General features: G+C 33.2%; 1 protein-coding gene across 1 annotated transcript; it reads left to right on the top strand.

Annotated features, from left to right (window-relative positions):
- Positions 1-46: 46 nt before the first annotated feature.
- On the top strand, positions 47-24,111 carry barr (non-SMC condensin I complex subunit H). The gene is made up of 12 exons (XM_085959705.1): positions 47-272; positions 519-701; positions 5,963-6,163; positions 6,551-6,703; positions 8,363-8,493; positions 8,772-8,957; positions 9,817-9,932; positions 12,353-12,421; positions 18,334-18,477; positions 19,473-19,879; positions 21,406-21,519; positions 22,581-24,111. Exons 1-12 carry the CDS (start codon positions 183-185, stop codon positions 22,911-22,913), a joined length of 2,127 nt encoding a protein of 708 aa, XP_085815831.1. The 5' UTR covers positions 47-182; the 3' UTR covers positions 22,914-24,111.
- The last annotated feature ends 266 nt before the right edge of the window (positions 24,112-24,377 follow it).

The following is a 24,377-nucleotide window of genomic DNA, read 5'->3' as shown; positions in this document are numbered from 1 at the left end:
CCCTATAAATTATATTTTTTAGCCATACTATAATTTTAAAAAGTTTAATTCAAAACTGACATCAATCAACAAACGACTAAAGCGGCGTCAATATTGAATATTGGAGAATTGTTTGGATTTATACCGTGGCTTCATAATTTTACGTCATTCATGTTTTTTGATAAATTATCAGAGACATAATTATGAAAAATACAAATTCAGAGGACAGTAGCCCGAAGAGGCGAAGTCGTATTTATGGCAGAGCTTCAATCAACAACGGTCGAAAGAATGAGGTTTTTATATTAAGATTTTTTAACAGTACCTACATTTATTTATCAATGTTAACTGTCAATAATTCTTGGTGGAAAGACATTATATTAATCGGATTATAGATGAATGATTTACGCAGGTACGATTGTGCAAACTATTTTATTGACAGTGATGCTATTGATGTCATAAAAATGAACACAATTATTTTTAATGAAAGCATATTTTACTGTGTATCTACGATTGTATTTCACGTCGATTGTTGTTTGCAGGACCAAAATGACGATGAAGCAGAGAGGGCCGCACTCGTTGCAGAAGATAAGTCAATTACATCTTCACAGTTTAGTACGCCCCGGAATGGTTTTACTGCTAGAAGCAGTACTACGAGTGGTATCAGCATTAATTCACCCCAAAAAGAACATTTTCAAGGTTGCCTGAAACTCTTTGCAGAAAATGTAAGCGTTTTAATCATTTTATTATATTCTCCACAAATCAAATCAACTAGCTAAGTAGGTACCTTATTCTTAATTTATTGTTTTATTTCCTTTCGTCCAATATATCCCAAATGGGGTTCTGTGAGCGATAGTATAGGTTTCGTGAAATAATGAAAAAAATTAATAGGTACACATTTTTAATGAATATTAAATATTGTAGGTATGTTATATATCTGGCATATGAGACAATATACGGGTCAGTTTGCTTATACTATACAACTTGTGTACCAAACTGCCTTTGTAATAAAGTTTCAATACAGAACCTGCAGATTTCATTGAACTATTGCATCTATAACGGCCGATACATATGCGAGTAATAGCCCGAACACATTATCATCACGCTCTATGCTGTCATGCTGAGATAGACGCTCGAGTACCAAAAATGTGCTGCGCCCATATAGCGCAATTAACTTAGCCAGGTGACGTAATTCATTTTTGAATGGGCATAAAAAACGGACAACTCAGTTGTGACACACGGTTCCTTTGAGTTTTTATATTTCGTCATAACTTGCTAGACGTATTCTCGACAGTTTACAAGCTAGAAGAGGTAATTTATTTTGGAATGTCCATAAAAACTCTCGCCACGAGTGCTAGGCAGTCATAATTCATTTTGGATAGGCTATAAACGTTGAGTTGTCAAGAATCTAGCAAGTGCTGGCGCTTGTTGCTTGAGAGACGTCACGCCGTGAGTGCATATGAACGGCTCAATGAGGTCACATGTAGCTGGAATGCACGCGAGTCAAATTGCGCCAACTCGACAAGGCCATAGTGATAGAAATGTTGAGATGGAGGTAGTTAATCACTTTCTATTTTAGCATGACAGCACGTGACCAATGTTGCCAACAGAGGACACTTCATATAACAAAGATAAATGATGACAGAGAAAGTCAATATCCTTTTTTTATTTTCTAAAGATTTTATTTAAGCACCAATGTTGCTATATCACTCCCGAGCAGTTTCATTTCGGGACAAGGAAGTGTGGCACTAAAATCTTTTTATTCTGACACGTTTATAGTGACATAAAAGGTGGCTACATATACTTCTAAAATTGAAGAAGCGTCTAGAACAGGGGCGGCAAACTTTTTGGATGGAGGGCCAAATTCAAGAATTCAAAATGAGCGGCGGGCCGCAAGTAAAATACCATTTTCAGATATACACTATTTATTATCACGAAAAATAAACATTACAAAAAAATTTATGATATGAATGAGACTGTTGTACATTTTTTAACATTTTTTTTAAATTCAGGTGTTAATTTTGTAGTTGATATTCTTAAAACTGCTTGTAAATGGGCATCGGAGATATTTGATCGTAAAGAATTTTTATTGAGGTTCATGATCGAAAATGTTTGTTCACATGTATAGGTTGATCCACAAATAACGAACATTTTTCTTGCATAATCTTTAAGTTGGTCGAATTTGTCTGAATTAAGGGCATTGTAAAATTTGGAGATTTCTTCACGACGATGCAATTCTCTTAAATCAGTGTCACACTGCAGATCAATAATCTCAAGTTGTAACTCTGTCGGTACACTATTGCTAAACAAAATTTAATCTATGTCAATATATTTTTTTTAATTATAAAAAAGTTATTCGTAATCAGAAGTACAATTAATGATGGCGGGCCGCAAAAAAATACCCGGCGGGCCACATGGGGCCCGCGGGCCGCGGTTTGCCCCCCTCTGGTCTAGAAACTAGTATTTCAAAAAATATGTTATAATTTTAATTTAACAAGGGTTGGGTTATACAAAAACAAGGGTTGCAAAAGAATTTAGTATTTTATAAAATTCATTTAATAAAATAATTCCTAAAACTGAAAATTAACGCGGGTAATTTGTATAATATAATAGTATCATTTTTAAAGTCATATAGAAAAATATAATACAGTCGAACTAGGTTTTGAACTGAATTTGCTCGTTATAAGCGTTACTCATTACATCCAGGGACGGCTCTAGTAAAGGAGCAAAGTGTGCACTGCACTCCCATCATCGATTAAATAAAAATATATAATATACAACCCCCATGTATTCCGAAAAATACGATATCGAAAACTTATACGAAATCAATCATTTTGAATTCCGCGCGCATTCGAGCAATAGTGATTACGACGCGCAACTCCACCGTCTACCAATACACACGTAACTACACCAATGAGACGCGACTAATACACACATACCTCCATCGGTGAGACATGGCAAGGAGCAAAATTCAAAGTGTACCTTGAGTTTACACTATTTTTCACGCATACATTTAAAAATTCACAACAGCAAATGAGGAGTAGAATCAAAACCAACAAAGTTCTATAAGACTACATGAATCTTCGTTGGAAATGATGTTTTCCAAGTTAATTCTTCAGGAGGTTGCTTGTACCTAATGCCATAGCACACAAAGCTTAACTCGGCGTTCGGACAATAAAACCATACACTGGCCGATATAAATATTCCAACACAAGCGCTTAGGCCACGCGTCGAGATATAGTTGGAAGCCTAATTATTGATGACTAATGTCATGTCGATGCATGCCGTGCAAAAATAGAAATATATTCCCAACTTATTTATCAAACGGTTAGTTTAGTAAGTTTAGTTCAACGTAAGCCGCTTCCGGTTTCACCGATTTCGCCGATATTACTCGTATTATGCTAACGTTGGTGGATTAATTTTTTTATTTTCATTTTGAGATTACCCTATTACTATTAGTGTTTCAATAGGTAGGTATCTTAAATTTGATGTACACACAGTTCAGTTCAGCTTGTTGATTTTTTTAATCAGGTGGGTATTTCACAGAAACGCTGTTATTGAGAATAAATAGGTACTTAGGTGTAGAATTGTAGACGTAGGTGGGTGGGTAGCTTTTAACAATTAATTATCCTAGTGTTTGTCGTATTGAAGTAGGTACCTAGTTACATAGGACTTATAATATTTATTATTACGTTTATTTTGTACAGATAGGTAGGTAGGTATCTATTCAATAAGAAGGAAATGGAGCATAGGTACTGTCGTTGAATGAGAATTTTACAAGTGGAATTATTATTGTTCATCGTTATTTTAATGAGCGATTCACATCGAGACGGATGACAGTTTACATTGGCCGACATTATTAGCTCAGCCAGGTATTCATTCATTGAACGGTACCTACCTACCTATTTATAATTTTTCTTATTTGAAACGATAATGGGGCCCTATTTCGTGGTCGATTTGAGATTAGGTGGTACCTATTTTGATAGGTAAGTAAGTACGATAAAAAGGCCCCATTTCTTTCGTGGTCATTTTGAGATTAGGTAGGTATCATTAACCTTATCATTAGGTAGGTAACTGTGTAGGTAGTATGTCGATAACTACCCACTGTCCTATAGTTTAATGGGAATTAATTTTCCGAGTCGAATTCATGAAGCAATTATTATTCACATCGGCGCATCATCTATTCTATAGGTGGGTAAGTATAAAGACTGCTTTCGGATCACAATAAGTGCTAATACTTCGATACAACCCTACCTTGGATAGCTGCCGTAGCGGCAGAATGTCATCAATGGGAATTTAGAGCATAAATCGACGATTCAATGCAATAACGTCATCGTAGGTATCGTGACAATGCATTCATTAAACGAAGCTGCGATTTTATATGACAGATCACAGCACTGTCGTGTCGCGGGAACGTTCTGCGATTTGAATCTGACATGGGCTGATTTTAAAGAAAATACCGAAGATATTGATTTTTCCCACTCAATATCGACGTTTCGGCTTAAATATGTTCAATAAGCATGTCACTCATCATGTTAAATGTGCCGAAATTCCTTCGTTGCAAAGTTTATATCATTTTTTGCAGTTCGACGTTTAACATAGGGGCAGATTGGCAATGCGCGGAGGTGACATTTATTTTTTATAACTTTTATTATAACTATCTTATTACTCGATGGACAACGTTAAAACTTTGGGGAATATGTAAATATGCATCGTCTAAAACATATCTACAATGCGGCTGCACGCAATGAATTTTTAAAAATCGGCGGTCACAGTTAGAGTTCCGTAATGCCAAATTATCAGCTATGTTTCGCATTAATCATTTCAAAATCATACGTATATTTAAAATGTGTACTGAAGAGAGCTAGCCGCCTACCTAGCCGGCTGGCTTTATATTTTAGTAAATGAATTTTTTTAAATCGGGTAATTTAATACTTAATTATAAATAATGAATAATTATTAATAACGTGACAAATTTTAACTTAAAAATGAACTAATAGTCTTATACAGTAGAGAAGATTTCTACGTTACTGTTGGAGCATTATTGCTACTTCAACTTTTCACTAATAATAATTTACTGGAAGTATTTGGCAAAAGTGTTACCCTATTAAAAATAATTTGTACAATCCCGATGATTTCAGTAGGAAGTGAGCGTTGTTTCTCAACTTTAGAAAAGGTTAAGTCATTTTTGAGAAATACAATGACTCAAGACAGGCTAAATGCTCTTGCGATGTTAAGTATAGAAAAACAATTGATATCGTCAACACCAGACTTTAATGTTCGTGTTATCGACGTGTTTTCAAAATCGATGGAAGATGGGGACTTCTTGCATAAATAGGTGAGTTTTTTTGCACTCCCTCATATTCTTGTCACCGGCCGCCACTGATTACATCAGAGAATAGGTATTTTTAAATGAGCGGTTACATAACACAAAAATACACAATTTGAATTTTGCCCCGAAACAAGCATGGCATTCAACTACAAAAGAAGTTGTTTATTGTAATGAACGCTGGTAGTTAGGTACCTAGTGACTTCACAATTCTTGGATTTTTTACATGCAATTTCAACCATATGAGAGGATACTTTTTCAATATTGTCGGTGAAAATACCAATTAGGCAGGGACTTAATAACTTACTAGTGTCATAAATGTCATCCGATCCCGGCGGCATCCTATCCGGTCGGATTTTATTGCTTAGGGTCGAAATGTTTTTATACGATCGACACATTAACAGTTTTAAGAAAATTTTTGATGATATTTTAGCTCAGTATACCCGATAAGTAACTCGTTATAAAGGTGAATAAATAAATGTATGGAGAAAATCATAAACTAAAATGTCAACGAATATTTCCTCATTACATCCGAGATCTCGCTATATTCGTGATCGTAATAACCGTGTTCGACTGTATACCTATTTATGATATCTTAGTATGAGTAGTATGTAACGGTATGCGTGTACTACTTACTTGTGCATGTTATAATTTCAGAAAATCAACAAGGATAATGCCTGGAATCTTCAGCTTATCGACTTTATGTCATCTATGTTGCGCAAGCACGACTCCCGCATGGAAAATTTGCAGATGGCTTCCACAACTCTGGATGCCTCTACTAGAATTTATTCTTTTCGGGTGGATGCTGTTCATTATGATGTGTTGCAGATGGCTGGCGGCCTAACAAAGGCTGCACAGGTCAGTTTACTCTACCTAATTTATTAAAATCATCTTGTCATTTTGCTTTATAAAATGAATGCTGTAATGGACTAACAGCTATATGTAAATAGTACCCAAAGACATAATGATGTGCACAGAACATTTTATACTATGCGATATGACAGCGGTACATCAAGTTTGTGTACCATTTTCATAGCACATAGGTGTGACTTCTCAATAAGGTCTTCTTCAATGTCTTTGCCATTAACTCATCAATTCCTTTTATTGTTCTACAAATCTTATATAACATGCCAACACCAACTCAATGCATGCGATCTTTGAATGGCTTCTCTATTAAATAAACATCCACCACAGTTCTGTGCATGATTGTAGGAATAAAACTAGATTTTTGTTGTCTGATTGAAGGGACGTCGTGGTAAAAAACCAGACGGTGAAGAAGAAGAAAATGGCGGCGAGGCAGGCACCGATGCTGATGGAAATCCCAAAAAGAAAGAGAAACGCAAAAAAACTGCAAAGAGTTCCCTTTCTTCAAATGTCGAGAGTCAGTTAAATGCGGAGGTATTATGTGAATTTTATTATGTAGCTATTTCATAATAATATTATGTAGTGTCTTCTCTGAATATAGTACATCTTCATAAAATAAATATGTAATTTCACAATGATCTAATCTAATGTTTCCCAACCTTTTTACACCTCCGGACCGATAAAATAAGAGAAATATTTCGCGGAATAAAAACTAATATTTAGGTATAAGTATTAATATTTTTTTTATTAGTTTTTCAATTTTATATTATAGTGATAGACATAACAGACATGTAGCATTCTGCGATTGTAAAAACAAAAAAATTGCATGAAAACTATTGTTAATTTAAATAATCAGAAACGGATGTGTAAATAAATTGTAGATAATAAAACTTTTGGAATTATGAGAAAGCGATATTAAGTTTTAAAAAAATGTGTAAATAGTTGATAAACGTGGCGTGGCATCAGGCCGAAAAAGTCGAAAATGTGGATAAAAATTGAATGACAACAAAGTCTAATTTATTTAAAGATAAATATTCTTCTTCCAGTGATATCCAAAATTGAGACAATATTTGTATTCTATGTCTGGACACTAGAATGGCATAGAGTATTAAATGCCTAATGTATAGATTGCCTTTATGAGGATCCTTGTTTTCAGAGTCTTTGAATTGTTCACTTATTATATTTAAAATGACTTTTCGGTTGACATCAGCAGCAATTAAAAATGCTTGCAAAAGTGAAAAATCTTCCTCTTGCACCCGACTACTCCATCCGGCTTCTTTATAAACGCATGCATCTTATTGTCATATTTAGACAAGATAAGATACTTATTTATTTAGAAAATTTTTGCAGACCAGCGGTTGGGAAGCACTGATCTAATCAACTAAAATTTGTCAAAAGCATATGAGGCGCCCGGTTCCAAAAACCGTTATTCACATTTTTTTGAAAAATCATATGAACAAAATCGAATGTGTTGCTTCAGAAGAATCAATCCATATATTTATATCATTTCTAAAACCGCTATTTACCACCATTTTTATTGTTCAAAAATGTGTCCAGTTCCAAAATCCGTTATATGCATGACCGTCATGGTCCAAAAACCGTTATTTGATCGTCCATTTCCAAAAACTGTTTTATTATATTATACAAGTTGTGAAGCGATAAGATGATACAGTTCCAGAATCCGCCATATTCATCTTGTTCTTACAAAACAAGACGTAATGACTTAATAATAATAAATTTCTATTATATATAAATGGTTGTATCCTACAGCTGAATACTTGTTAAGGGGGACATGCTCAGCGTAGGTCAAAATGGAGCTTTTATTGCATTTTCAAAGCATGATCCTGGACATTCCTTAAACGTTGTAGATAATCTATTTATATAATTTTGAAGCCTTATTCTTTATATTTATTTTAAACATTTGATGACTGCATAAACTATTTTTAAGCATTGAGTCATCGCATTCGACTGTTGGAAGTTTTCAATGGGAGGGAACGAGAGGGAATGCAGTTTTAAGATACTGAAGTGGGGGGAAAACCGCACGCCAGCATGAAGAATACGGACTCTAGGTTAAAACAAAAGAGAAACAAATGCTGATATGTCACATAAATGTTGTTTGCGAAAAATATTGAATTGCGGACATACATAATATCAGTTTTAGTTTTAAAATAAAATGTGCTGAATTAATTCCAGGTGGAAGTGAATGAATGCATTGATCCATTCTTTGCTCAACTGGCGGCCACATCGGGTGACATGACATCATCGAATCGAGCATTCAATGCTACTTTGCCGATTGACAATCAAAATCTTGGACTCGTTCTAAGGTATTTCTAATTACATATTATAATACGGCAATCGGTAAAACATCACATGATTGAACGATAGCAGGAAATAGATGTTTTTTATTCAAATTTGTCTATATTCTTTAATGATCTCTGCACAAAATCAATGTGAATAATTATTGTTCAAAATGAATCATTACATTGTGATAGATTATAAATATTGATCTCACTTTATCCATTGAACGCATAAGACATAAGATTCAGAATATTTATCACATAATGAAAGAGTTATTGTATTAATTAGGGTATTTCTTGCACAGGTCAGATGTGCTGTTTTTGAATCACACGGAAGGGTCAGGTGAAAAAAACTTAAATCCTGACAATCTAGAATCATTCGAAATAAAACGCAAGCTGTTTCCGACAGTGGAAGAAAACGATCGATTGTGCGGACAGTTCCACGGGTTCAACATCACCGGGTGGGATCCCGAAGACGAGGAAAACAAATTGTAAGTATTCCTTCATCCCATCGTTTAATAAAATATAATGGAGATTTTTAGGTCAGTTAGTACTGTAGTAGTATTAGTCATAATAATATGTTATGCGGATGAATAATGCATTCGATACTTGAACAATATTGTATATTTATCAAGCTGGCCGTATTCATGAATTCAAGTGACTCAATCATGTGAAGCTGATCATGTAGTGGTCGTTCATGATTGCTCTGAATGATGCATTCTGAATATCAACTTGACACATAATTCAATATTCTGTAGTTTCTTGATCGACCTTAAAAGAAATATCTGGTTGTTTTAAACATACATAGTTTATTATTATTTTACATTTATTCCTTAACCCATATACATATTTCCTTATATTTATTACAAAATAAATCAATAGAGAATGGAAATAATCACTGGAATTCATTTGTTGTTATGTAAAACTGTATTCTGCATTTAAACTCCCGGGTTAACAAATAACATGACTGGCAGGAGGAATGGTGATAGTTTTTGCAGGATCTAGTGACTGGACGATAATGTTTTTTCGATCAACTTTCATTTATTCAGAGGCAAAAGGGATAAATAACTCGACGAGTCGCAAAATCCGCTCAAGAAATTTTGCATAATCAGCGTTGGATATTTTCCTTTTTTCTAAACTGCATGACATTTCCTTGCAAATTGAAGTACTCGTCGACATCGTTTTATGTCAGTTGATATGATGAGAAAATAAAATTATATACGTATATTGATGTACATAAGTAATAGTTATGAAAAATTAGATTTATAATTTTTTCTTAGTAGAAAAAATTGCCAGAGCGGGTTTTGTGACTCGACGACTTAAATAATCTTATTGTATTATTTCTTAAAGATCATCTGCAACGAATCAGTGGGTGGAAACGAACCTGAATTTATCTCAGCAAGCGATGGCTTTTGATCTGAATGCTGATGTAGAACCTTTACCTCAGAATGGATACAATGACTATGGTATATTTTTTATTCTAATAATTTCACTCATTTATCATAATATTTCGTTGTTCACCGCCATTGCAAAACATGTCTAGTTGGCGCTATAACTTCATTTATAAAATTTATTGACCAATTAGTGAATTTTGTTACCAAGATTATCTGGGATCGACCCAATGCTGAATAAAGACTGCCCTGCCCCTATGGGTCCTTCTTCTTTTATTATGATATTTAAACGCATTTACCGAAGGAAGGAAGCATGGTTAAGTTGGTAAACTGTACAGATATTAATATTGCCATGTTGCATTTCGTATTTCCTAATTCAAGTGATGGCTGCCATTTTTTTATAATATTCACTGTGTTTATGTTGTTTATTTACCCGTGTGCAGTTATAAAATGATGTTACAGGATTTTTTCAACTAAATAATAATTAATTTATGAAGTTGGGTACAAAAACAAGCTATTTGGCAGGAAAAATGCTAAATTTTGTGAAAATAAAATTGCAAGTAAATTTACTTATTCTAATGAAGTCAATATTTTTCTTTTCGCGTAGGTATCGATAAAAAGTGCAAAAATCGAAAAAAAGTCTATTGACACATACCTGTTATCAACAGGCTTTTGTTGGTTTCTGTAAATATTAAATAAAAGACGGGCCGAACTGCAACCCTGATCTCCATAAACAATTGAATAAAACACCTGATCTGGTTCCCTGCTCAACTACGTTAAAATTTATTTATGAGTAAAGGCCTTCGTCCGGTGCGTGAAAATCACTTACTGGGCAGAGGTGTAATTAAGATAGATTTTAAAGTATAAATGATGATGGATGAAAGAGATAATTTTAAGACTAAATATAAGTATTTAAATCTAATAAATTTTGCCGCACATTGCGCAACGTTAAAATCTCTGCGCGCCTGCGCCGAGGTGGGCCTCATGATTCGTTAAATCAAAAGGATCATGCGATCATTTGGCCAATCACGAGAGTCCTTTCTACTGGTCGGCGTGGGTACGAGAAATTTGAAAAGAATAAAAAAAGTCAGTAAGCGTCCCTTTTCCAATATGTACGGACCTGCGAAACTTATTGTAAAAACGGAATATATAAACCTGTAAAGAAAATTTAAAATATAAGATAATACCAAGTTACGCACGAGACGGACGTGGTTTCATTTAATTTCTCCTCAATTTAAAATATCTTTTTTTGTGAATTCGATGGACACCTGAGCTAGCCGCTGGAACCCCGGACATCTCACTATACTTACATGTAAAGATCACACATTTTAACAGAAATATATTTCAAAATTGACAACAAATGCCTATATCGAGGATTGCTGCCAAAAGTTGGTATGTCGATAATTTAGGTATAATTAGGAGTGTGTATGTGTCTATATATAAATATGTATGCTAGAAAAATAATCAAGGTCATCCGAAATAGAAAACAATCACATAAAGCACAAAGAAGTAAGCATTATGCCTGATTTTAGAGGGCATGTCAAACTTCAAACTGCAATTACTCCATAACATGATTTCGAGACTTTTTTTTGGCAGTAATCCCACGAATTGTGTCAACGGTGTTCATGTTTCGTTTCATGTCATTCCGACAATCGTCTAACTGATGTCACATAGTAATTACCTAAGCACACATTAAATTATATGATACCATTTCACTATAAGGCCATGAATGCTCCTATTGTTTCAAGTGTTAAGTTGTTGTTTTATTTTTTACGCTACATACTAAAATAGGTACAGACCTACCTTCATTAAGTAGGTATCTGATAGTCAGAGATTTGATGTGCATGAAAATAAATAAACTAAATACCTATATGGCGTATTTTCGGCACATTTAAAAGCTGAAGAAAAACGCTAAATTGGCAACGATGCTTGTAACTCACCTAATCAGCAAAACAGTTGTCTTTTTGTTTGCTTAAAGCGTCAATTACATTGAGCTTTTTTACGAGCTGTTTATTGGCGAATTTAAAAGCGGGCGGTTCAGCTACTGCGATTTGATGATTACACACAAAACTTTCCATTCGCTGAAAAGTCACTATTTTGACGGAACGTAGTTCGGTTTTTTACCGGGAGGTTGGTACTGCGCTCTACTGGGCAGACGCAGTAGGCCCACACGCCGGCGTGTAGGGTATAAAGTTGACCGGCTTTCAACTTTTCTCGGTAGAGTGTTTACAACCTGCTTATTAGCTTATTCGATGATTACACTGGGCGTCTTTACAGGCAGATTATAAATTCGCCAATAAACAGCTCGTAAAAAAGCTCAATGTAATTGACGCTTCACTTCCATAATATGTTTACGGCAAGGCATAAATTCTGTTTAACCATCATGTTTGATAAACCTCTGAATTCTTACCAGTTTGCGTTTTTTCACTACTTGTTTCTTGGTGTAATTATGTTAATGTAATAATGTGTATATTAATAATTATGTACTTCTGCAGATGACATTCATGATGCATTAGAAAGTGACGAAGAGGAAGCTGGTGTCGTACAACATGGAATAAGAAGAGGTCAGTATCATAGTCTCAGGTCTCACATTAGTGCACTCATTTATTTGTAATTAAATTCAGAATTGCAATAATTTCACACATCATTTGAGGTGTCTAGAAACAAAAGCGGAATTTTTTAAAAGTCGATAGAAACAAAAATGGCAATTTTCTGGTGGCAGCTGGTGAACAATTCCATTTTTGTGTTTATCAATTTTTAAAAACTGCCGTTTTTGTTTCCAGGCACCTCATTTATTAACTCTTTTACTCCCAGCTGATTTAGCCTAGCATATGCGAAAACTCCCAAGCGTTTTTTGACAACAAATCGTCGATTTAGTTTTTTTTAAATAACTAATTCTACACATGTTTTAAAAATTTGAAACTTTTTTTGTGTGTTCTCAATGGTGTATAAAGCAATAATAAGTAATAATATTGATAGTTTACATCAATAAAACAAAAGAAAAAAATAATGTATCAATATTTATTTAGAAATGAACGGATAAAACTATGTTTGAACAACAAAACAAGTGTGACAACATTTTTTTATTTATAATTGATATATCAAATTTTATAATATAATCTATCCTTATGTAGTAACAGAAAAAAAAATAAACATATTATTATTTCTCTATGAAATAGAATTTTTATAAAGTAATCAAAAAAAATCGTATAGTGTCAAGGTATTCAAGAATATTATTCAATTCACGAAATCGCAAGAGAATTCGATACAGTATCGACGACTAACTGATATGGAATGAAGTAATTTCAAAAAATAAGTCTCAAAGCACTAAATCATTTATAATATTATTTATATTCATGTATTTTTTCACCATCTTACCAAAAATACAGTGGCATCCATTGTTAGTTCAAAAATTACAAATTTCATTTTGTAATGTGATATATGAATCATAAAACAACTAAAAGAAATATCAGAATTTAAAATGTGTCATAAAAATAATGTTTTATTATTTTTATGACCCTCTTTGGTCTCAAGTTCGACAGCAGAGCAATTATGACTTGTGAGTTATTAGTAGACACCGGACATCTGGAGTCCTTTTTTTTTTGGGACGGACTCGAATATTACAACATTTTTTAATTAAAAAATGTGTTAATAATTTATGGAACCTATGTTTTTCAGAAAAATAAGTTGTACGATGTAGTAGGTACAATGAAATATGAAATAAATGATATTTATAATATGTGCAAGAGACTTTATCGATACTTAATTATATAGAAACGCTGCTATTAGTAGATATACTATACTATTTGGAGAAATTAATGAAGCGCTTACGTATAGAGTGGAAGAATTAGTTGTTAATAGTAATATCTATAATATTTAATAATATTCCACTTTTTATATACCTATTATTGAAATCAAAGTTTAAAATTTCTACTAAACTACTTTTATTTTCACTATCAAATAACAAATCACACTTGCTCCCATAATGAGAAGGACCTGACAGCTAGTGTATTATTATAATCGTACCAAATCTGAATGATTTCGTATATTATGTTGATACTACGAAAATATATAATATGAAAACATATTATTATATTATATGGATTTATGGATAGGTAAAATGGGGAATATCGGACCTACGTGGTTAATGAAACCCTTTAGAAAAAGTTTCGTACGAAAGATACTTCAAATCGTTTCAAGCAAGTGGTTGGACATATTGAGATATTCAATTTTAATATATAGGTACTGATGTTGTAATGTTTTTTTTGACATTTTTATAGGCCATTTTCAAACACTTTATATTCATCATGCAAAATATGTAAGTACATGCGTTTTCTGTTAATTGCTACTCCCTAATACTATAAATTATATATCATAGTATTATTTCAATGAAATATATAAACCCGATATAATTATTTATTTCGGAAGTTATCAAAATGATACAATCATAATTAGTCGACATTGATACAGTGTGTATATATATTACCTAATACCATTGATAATAAATTATTTTATCAAGAAAATATTAGATATAAATAGGTATAACACAGTTGCAGTGCCTGCCATTTGCCTTAACAAGTTGACCTTGGTTCTAATAGTTCATTGCTTTATCCAATCTGGGAGTTCACACATGAAACTATAATTTGATGTTATAAGTAATATGGTAGAAAAAACAAAAAAAACTTAACCTGCGCGTTTGTTAACTGATCTACGTATTTTCTTAAAATCCGAGTTCACTTCAGTTTTTACGATTATGGATTATAGCTTAAAATTGTTTATTTGTTTTTATTTAGTGAGTAGGTATATTTCGTGATATTTCACATTAGCTGGTTCCATTGTTTACGGGAAATGACGTTTTAACGGGCTTACCTATTGAATGTATTAATAGTATGTAATATATTCATTACGGGTTTTCACAAACACTTCAGATAATCAAAATTTGTTTTTTACTTGATCCTTTACTAATAGGTAAGAAGGTTTTAACAATCTTTTATTATGTCAATGTGCATTTACGATCGGTGAGTGCGCATAGTGCACGAAGAAGCCAGAAGGCATAACCCGGTCGTAAATAATGACTAATAGAATACCTAGTACAAAACATAAATCAATTAGAATTTATTGATTAATATTTTTGCCACTCGTACCCGTTAGATATAGGGACCATTATACCACTTTCCTCTAGAAGGTATATAAGGTACTTTTAAACACTTTGTACATTTTGCATTTTTGTTTATTGTTATTAAATCTTAGTTGATATTATTCTTTTGACTTATTAACTTAAAAATAACAACAATGGATGAAATATAATATTCCTAAATATTATAATATGTCACATATATAATATTGTGTAAGTATATAATATATAATTATCAAGCCTCGATAGCGAAGGCTGCGTGACTAGCAAATGCACTTACGACCTATGTAAACCTGCCGTTCATATTGTTTTAAAAGCACTATAGATGGTTGCACTATTATATCTAAAATGTAAACATAAATTTATATACAATATTGGTATATACTACAGCTGATGATGATACATACTATCGTATGGAAAATAATTCATTTTTAAGTTGTGGACTTCTTGTACGTATCATGCGACAAAAGCAATAAAATCGTCTTCAAGTTTTTGTCATTGGTCGGGAACCTTTTTTGATACATACACCTACGGCAGGTGAATTTTAAACACAGCAAATTTTTCACAGTTTTGAAGTTACGCTATTTCTTAATGTATATAAATCAGTCATTTAATAAATAAGGACAAATATTACCAACAAGTTAGTTCAAGTAAACAATCGACTCCCACGTCCTCTATACTTAATTGACTTTTTATGCAATAATATGTACCTACCTATATTTTGTACTGTTATTCAATTGAAAATGTCCATTAGGATAAAATCGGTTGAATATCAACATTATGGAATAAATGTGGAAAAAGTACGAAAGTACATATTATAAAGTGTTTTAATGAAATATGTATCTAGGTACCAGTCGTTTTATGTGATGAATAGTTCTTTACACTTTATAATATGTAAGTATTTAAATCAAATACATAATATAATCATATATCAGATAATTACTTTTTAATAACAACATTTAAATATAATGCTAATTATGTCGAATGGCCACCTAATCGGCGCGCCTTTAGCGTACAATGTATTAAATGGGACGGCGGGACTTTTTTTAACGTTACACACCTACAAACTTACCTGTAGAATGGCCAAAAATGGAACTACGAATTACCATAGGACGCCATTTTGAAAATTTCATTCGAATGTCAAATTTTGTCCAGTTACTAGTCTTGATTGGGTAGTTTTCGACAATGGCTCCATTTTTTTTGTAGTACTTATTCCACTTTTAATCAATAAATTAGGACCGGTTTCGTCCGCCTCAGAGGGACATTTTCAACTGAATCTTCCCTTGTTCGGTTGAAAATGTCCTTCTGATGCGAACGAAACCGGTCCTAATTTATTGATTAAAAGTGGAATAAGTACTACAAAAAAATGCGTTTTTTAAATTAAACAACAATAAATATTAACGTAATACAATCACTAAGTGAAAATCTGAAGTATTAAATGGGACGGCGGGACTTTTTTTTAACGTTACACACCTACAAACTTACCTGTAGAATGGCCAAAAATGGAACTACGAACTACCATAGGACGCCATTTTGAAAATTTCATTCGAATGTCAGATTTTGTCCAGTTACGAGTCTTGATTGGGTAGTTTTCGACAATGGCTCCATTTTTTTTTGTAGAACTTATTCCACTTTTAATCAATAAATTAGGACCGGTTGCGTCCGCCTCAGAGGGACATTTTCAACTGAATCTTCCCTTGTTCAGTTGAAAATGTCCCTCTGATGCGAACGAAACCGGTCATAATTTATTGATTAAAAGTGGAATAAGTACTACAAAAAAATGCGTTTTATTAAATTAAACAACAATAAATATTAACGTAATACAGTGACTAAGTGAAAATCTGAAACAATATTATATTGCAAAACCTTTAGAAGAATGCAATTACGGCTTACGCAATACATAATATTATAATAGTAGGTTCAAACGAATATTTTCAGGGATGTCTCACATCTACAGATGTACGCCACTGGTATTTTGAAGATGAAATTTCTTACGATCGATTTGATGAAATTCTTCAATGTCAATAGTTTATAATCAAATAGACCAGTTTGGGCAGAGCATCCTCAAAATACTTAAATATCTAAAGAAATAAACAAGTAGGTATGTGACTTTTTTATCGATATGTAGGTACGGTAATGTTGCTTGATAATACTAATAGGTATCAATATGATACATTTAGAACATAAAACGGGTCAGCGGACAAAATCTTCCAATATTTGTATTTATATTAGTGGTAGGTACGCAAAAGCTATTCGATATTTAATTATGAAAAAACATATTCTACACGCATTTTATAAAAATGGTTTACCATTACTTACCTGCAATAAAACAAACCATCAATTTTGTAATGCGACCTTTTTAATTGCATTTTGCGAATTTGAATTCGTTTGTGGTGGCCGCAAGTCGCGTTATAATATTGGCAAGACGATTATCTTAATTACAATAATTACCATCGCACCTGAGCTGCCAGAAAAAACAACTGACAAATTGTAGAAATCCATACTAAGAATCATTTGGGCAAAAGTCTCCTTAGGATATTGGATTCGTCCACCATTTTAATGTGTTTTTTTATGGGTTGACGGTTAAAGACTCGAAAGATCCGGCCTTTAGTTATTAGGGTATGGCATAATTATAAACAATGCCGACACTAAAATAAATGTTAGTCACCACCCAACACACAGTGAATATAATGCTTCGTCTACATGAACGAAATATGACGGGAAAAAATTTGGAATAAATCGTAAATTTGGTTCCAAACTTTCGGCCGATGGATCGGCCCAGATGGAGTTTTCGCATAGGTATGGTGGGCCGAAATATCGGCCCCGTGGGAGTAAAAGGGTTAAGGCCCCCACATGCAGTGTAAAAATCATAAATGAAGAATTCAAAGTATTCTTGGGACCCACCTGAACAATCTGTAGGCTTTGTAGGAGAGACGTCCTGTCTTTTCACATCCTAGGAATCAATATTTCATAATCATATTAATATGTAGGTAATAATAATGTTGAAATTGAGAACGAAGTCATATATTTTTGGTACTAAAGGTGACTGGATATAGCACTTTTTTAATTATTGTTATGACAACACATGCCTTATGCTTATGCAGTCAATCGAATGTTTACTTACTATTATAATATAGTAAAATATATTATTTGTAAAACTTTCCACTGGAGTTTCCAATTGACTCATAATTGTTGATAAAATGCAAATTTTGTGTTATGTATTTTATGATGACTTAAAATTATAATAATTCTATTATTATCTGAAGGTCCATTCTCCCGTCGTCCCATCAATAATGAATACAAAATAAAACGCAGCATTCATTTGAAATGTATTTTTTTTAGAGAAAGCTAAAACTGTCGCTCACCTTGTGGACATGAGGCCTTCAACTCAATCCGATGGCTATTTAGAATATTCTTATAGCAGCGCAGTTATCGAATCGTGGGCGGGACCATCTCACTGGAAATTGAAGAATAATGTCAACAGAAGTAAGTCAACATCTGGTTATAAAATGGCACCGTTTTCGTCGTGGGAGTCTTTGTGCAGTTGTTTTCAGTATCATCAATGCAATTCATAGAATATCATTTATATTCCTCCATTTGATATACCCGGCCCGGCAACTATTTTCATTTTTTTAAATTTACGGTAGTGACGCACAACATTATTATCAGTAGGGCTAATTTATCCATCTTCTTTTTCTAGTGTAGACATATTATTTTGTTACAGCCACTTGTGTCACGTACATACATATTTAGAATTTTTTTAAACTTATAATTTGACGCATATTTATTGTTATATGCGCCGTGCACCAAACTGAAACGACAAAAATATAACTACACCACAGCAAATGAATGATATCTGTCGAAGCACAATAAACTTTTGAAGTTATTATTAACGGCTGTAGGTATTTTACCATATTTCACTGGGAAACTAGTCCCTGGCTATGTTTTTATTAGAATACGGATATTAGGATTTATTCGCATATTTCAATTAGTCAATGAATCACAATCATCGGACAGATTAATAAGATCGAGATGCAAATATCAGTCGCCATAGACTAAGACTTTGACAGCAGCTTTTGTTTATGATTTAATGAGTGGCAAGCCAATAAACACAAGAAATATAAAGCACCAGGAATGTCCACAAATAATACCAATATTGAATTTGCATTGCATTTACGTGACAAACTATAATACAAATGTGAATATTAAAAATTACATTTTTTAAGATTATTTCATATTTCTCCATACGTTAGAATCATCCCTTCTTACAACCACACCTAGAAGGTAACATATTTCCCATTGTTTTTGTGGTTACCGAAATAATAGGTTCAAAAAAAGGTGGGAAGATCAATTTTTCATGGTTTTATTTTGATATTAAAAGATTCCTTTCAATATTTTTACATTCTATATTGAAGTTACAAAAGCTACCCATATAAAATAATTTTGAAAAATTAATAATTTGACTTTTAATTGACTTTCAGTGTCAAAGATAACTGAAAGAAGTAACACGATCACGACAGTGATGGTGAGGAAGACCATGTCGCGCAAAAAGAAGCAGCTAGACTACCTGGGCGAAGGAATGGCGTTCAACAGGCAGTGCAAAGAGTGCCCGGAGTATGCCACGCCGCCCTCCAAGATCATGATCGGCCTTAAGACTCTGTCTCAGAGCCACGCATGGTGCGATAAGAACTTCAAGACGCCCATCGACCGAGGCTTCAACCTATTGTACTTTAAGAAGTTTTACCTGCCTCAGAGTGTCTTTTTGAAGTCCGTTCGGGAGCAGCAGAGCGAGGCGGAGAAGGAGCTTCATCAGCTCAGCGACATCCATGACTACGATTACAACAATGACAATGACACTTCCTACTGTCCCAACAGCCAACCCAATGATGTTAGCTCATTTCTTTATATAATTAATACTATCGAGCCAGGGTACTTGATGGAAAATGAATTTAAATTCTAATTGATTTAGGTTTTACACTACATATTCTGTTTAAATCATTTTTGCTGGCCCAGATTTCGCCTTTTGCCATCTTCAGGAACTAAGCATTTCACCATCTGCTGCTTTCATATTACATCATCATATTATTAGTAGGTCACCATTAAAAGAAGTAGGTATAGTGAAACCCCTGAAAACCCTGTGAAACTTGAAGCGGCTGACAAAAAAAATATTAATTACGGGAAAATGTAAATCTAGAAATGAAATTATTTATTTTAATTAAAAAAAACATTTAAATTGGGTTGGTCTATATTTTGGGCGTATTTATATAAAACTCTTTCAATATTACAAATTGATTTGAAGGTTTCGTCTTGTTATGTTATCAATGCTAATCAAAAAACTTTATAGACCCTTGATGTACCTGATAGCATCTTCTTTGGTTGTGTTAAACACAAAACCACTCGACAAACAAAACGTAAAAATAATGTAATCAAAAAGAACATGAAATGACAATTTTTAGATCGTATGTTCAGTCAAAGATTTTTGAATGATCACAACGGGCCAAGTGTGTTACCTTGTGTCATTGTTTTTAAATGAGCTCAAAGTGGAAGAATGACACAAAATACTGTGTGCACACTCTGGCTGTAGTAAAAATATAAAAGATCGCCCACCAATTGCGTTGTTACAAACTTGTCCTTGTACACTGCAGCCGTGTCTATAAAAAGGAATGCACATAATATGCGTCAGCACTTCTTAACACAACTCAAAATTTATGTTATAAAAAATTTTATTGTAAATATGTGGGAAAATTGCGGGAAATAAAAACATAAAAGCAGGATACTAAAATAAAATGAGACTGCAGAAACTACATGCGCACGCAAACAGCCGGAAAACATGAATTACGAGCGCGTAAAATCGAGGTTTCATTCAGGAAACCAAATAGGTGTTTTATATTGTTTCTTATAGGGCAGGGTTGGCAAACTTTTTTACATACGCGTGCCAAAATTTCCCAAATACTATTTTTGACTGTCTGACATGCTAAGCAGTTTTTCATAAGAGAAAAAATAGTTATAAGAATTCTATAAAAGAGGTTCAAAAATTATAATTGAGTTCTTGAGTATTTCTGTATTAATAATATATTTATTTGTAAAAAAAATATTTTTTAAATTATAAGTACGTATCTATTTTTTTTCTCTTCAACATAACACATTCGCGTGCCATAGGTTCGCCATCACTGCTATAGGGTATTTTAGTCAGATCACTTCAACACAATTGTGTAAAGGTGTTGGATCAGTTCCCGTTGATTAAAACAAGAGAGAAGTCTTTTCTCAGTGAAAACCTTTCAAACTTTCTTGTTACCCATATTAGCTGTAAAACCGTTCAATGCGTACAAGCATTTAAGAGTTTGTGGTATTGTTGGATAACAATTGACAATTTTATGGTATAATAATTTATCTAAAATGATTTTTCTTTTAAAGGATGACAATGGGCCGTGGGCCGGAGACGAAGGCAATGAGGAAAACGGTGGAGATGTTCATGCACAAAATAAACCCATCGATGGAGACACTGACATGGTGGAACCGCCAGCAAAGGTACTTTTTTTATTACAATACAGCCAAAACCTCAAATCTACTCGATTAGTAAAATTACCATTTTTTTGTTTCGGTACATTTATTATAATAATATGTTACATATGTAGTAGAAAAATCATAAATATTGTATCATGATTAAGTTAATCATACTCTTGGGTGAACAGTTTTAATGTCTCTTTTTGATTTATAAGCTGAGAGATTTAAAATATTTTGTAACCAACCTTTTATGGCAAATATGTTTGACCTCGCTGCTTTTCTTCAAATTTGATGGTGGTGTTAAAATGTTCTCTTAGGTCAGTGTTTGTGGCCTTGAAAATGTTCAGTTCTCAGTACATCAAAGGAATCACCATCTTCCAAGTGTTTAAGTAAGACAAGGGTTTTTTCTGGAATCTTACTCGATTTCCTGATCCCGAAATCTCAGGATTGAAAATGTTGGAATTCCAGGATTGGGTTTTTATATAAATTTCGTGAAAAGTAAATAAGAGGTACATAGTATTATGGTACACCCGCGATGGCTGAGTGTTAATGTATCCACATGGTAAGTCAGGAGTCTCGGGTTTGAATCCCGGGCTTGGCAAAATTCACATTTTGTTTTTCAATTTGTGTTTGAACCCATAGCGTGGACCTAATCGATTGAGCAAATGGCAAACATCCGTTTCTCGTAAAAAAATCTTACGAAACCTCTACAGACGGCAAAGATCCGCACAGAATTGTAGAGCCTATGAAAAAAAACATAATACATATTATGCAACAGTTATAAAACTTTGTATAGGTACAGCGGACTAATGGACGATCATTATTTTTAAATCGGAGGACAGTCTTTATTTTATTTTCAAGAACCTACTTTTGTTCATGTATTTGAAAATCTGTATAATATAGGGGAGTTATATTATGACTTCTGTTGTTACAAACCCCTGCAAATGTTTCGTTAACAATTGAATGTCCACTAAGAAAATCAAAACAAAGTCTTGACTCGATTGAAAATTCTGCCCGGGATTGCAATCCACGAGAAGGGATGGAAGATAAATAATTGATGAATTTCATATTATATTAAATTACAGGTGGCCAAAATCTTCATCCCGTATGCAATGAGAGCAAAGAAGGTGGACATGAAACAACTCAAACAAGTGACTTGGAGAATCCTCACCAGTGAGGGAGAAGCCGGCAAAGAAAATGACCCCAACAGCGTTGAAGACGTGTACACCGTGAAGGAAACCAACTTCATGGCTCTCATGAAGAAGCTTCCGTCTAAACTGTCCACCACAATGAAAGAGTCCCTCAGCGTCTCCTTATCCCTGCTTGCTGTTTTACATTTAGCCAACGAAAAAGGTCTCTACCTCAAAAAGAATTTGGAAAACACAGATTTTACTATAATTGGAGATAAGCCGATATAATAATATTATAATGTTATGTGTTTATGCATATGTAGAGATGTCAAAAACTATTGATACTTCTTGACCAATACGGATAATATTTTTTTCAAACTCAATATTGATTTGTCTCCTGGGGGGACACCTAAAAAAATGATCTTGACAGATAAAATCTTTTAATATCCTTATAATCCCTTCACACTTTTCCCTTGAATAAAATCCCTGTTATGTAAGGCCTACGGCCCTGTACAAATAAATATATTAAAAGTATTTACTAATAAATTACATAAAATTAAGGTGGTTTTATTTTATAATTTTCATCATAATCCTGAATAAACGAAACGGGTACCTAATTTTTTCTTTAGTCTAGAATGTGTAAGTTATGGAAATTAAGATTTGCTCTATTGTTGAATCGTCAGTAGTAGGTTATAATTACTTGTAGCTATTAAAGTTTATTTTATCGAACAATTATTAAGTTTTACTCGGAGAGGATGAGTTATATTGAAACATTGGGAGTTTTCAACTTGGGTATTTTTGAAGTTATCGTCTTGTCATCTATATAATTCAAACCGTAATTGAGCCCATATCCGGAAAACGAGCGTTGTTTTTTCGTGAATTGATTTAAAGTACGCAGCATACACCTGTGCATGCACTCACCAAACATTACTTTGATATTCTAACAATAAGTGGCAGTCAGTGGCGCACCCAGGGGGGGCAAGGGGCCCTGGCACCACCCAAACATAAAAATTATCAGAATGGTTTTAAACATTGAAATTGAAAGCCAATAAACTATACCTTGGGCTTAGACAAATAAAAACACGGCAAAAAATGATTTTAATTTCTAACGTAAAAAATTCGAAACACTAATGTTGGGTTTTTTCAAAAAGGTATATCCTAAATTAATTTTGACATTATTTAGTTTGCAGATATTTTATAAGTAATGTTTTTTTTATGTAGCTACTTACAAACATTGTGTCAATTTTATTTTCGATGAATATATCGTCACCGTTCAGGCAAAAGTCACCAACCCTGAAAATGGCAGTTTTGAGTTGAGTATGTCACCCGAAGCGTAAAATTATGTTCTTTAAGATGCAAAACTCACCTCGGTGCATTAGTTAGTAAAATTTTGCTTAAATCCGAATTATTTGTTTTTCACTAAATGACTTTCGATAAAATCTTAACAAGCAAAAGTCATTATAGGTGAATAGACATTATTGACTCCATAAAAAAAAAATCCTTCGTTATAAATATACAAGCAAAAGTCACTATACTATGGATGGTGAGTTTTACTGATGCTTCTTTTGGCTAACATTGTTCAGATTATTAACAAGCAAAAGTCACCAAACCATAATTTGAGCTACCTTGCCTCCTTTAAAACCTTCCAGATGTTTTAATTAGCATCAAAAAGTAAAAGTACCTTAAAGAAATTATTAAGAAGACATGAGAAAATAATTTAATGTAGATAAAACCTTAAAAACATTAAAATCT

This window comes from Rhyacophila brunnea, unplaced genomic scaffold (assembly GCF_057557595.1).
Source record: "Rhyacophila brunnea isolate RB1 unplaced genomic scaffold, BYU_Rbru_1.0 scaffold_9, whole genome shotgun sequence".
Classification (NCBI taxonomy): Eukaryota; Metazoa; Arthropoda; class Insecta; order Trichoptera; family Rhyacophilidae; genus Rhyacophila; species Rhyacophila brunnea.
Note: the sequence above shows the minus strand (reverse complement) of the source record. Positions and strands in the feature narration are given on the sequence as shown.

Bases quoted from the DNA above. Each gene is read 5' to 3' on its own strand.
- barr (XM_085959705.1), top strand. From the start codon at position 183: ATGAAAAATACAAATTCAGAGGACAGTAGCCCGAAGAGGCGAAGTCGT. The intron at 273-518 runs GTTTTTATATTA...TGTTGTTTGCAG, and splicing joins ACAACGGTCGAAAGAATGAG to GACCAAAATGACGATGAAGC. The intron at 18,478-19,472 runs GTAAGTCAACAT...ATTGACTTTCAG, and splicing joins GAAGAATAATGTCAACAGAA to TGTCAAAGATAACTGAAAGA.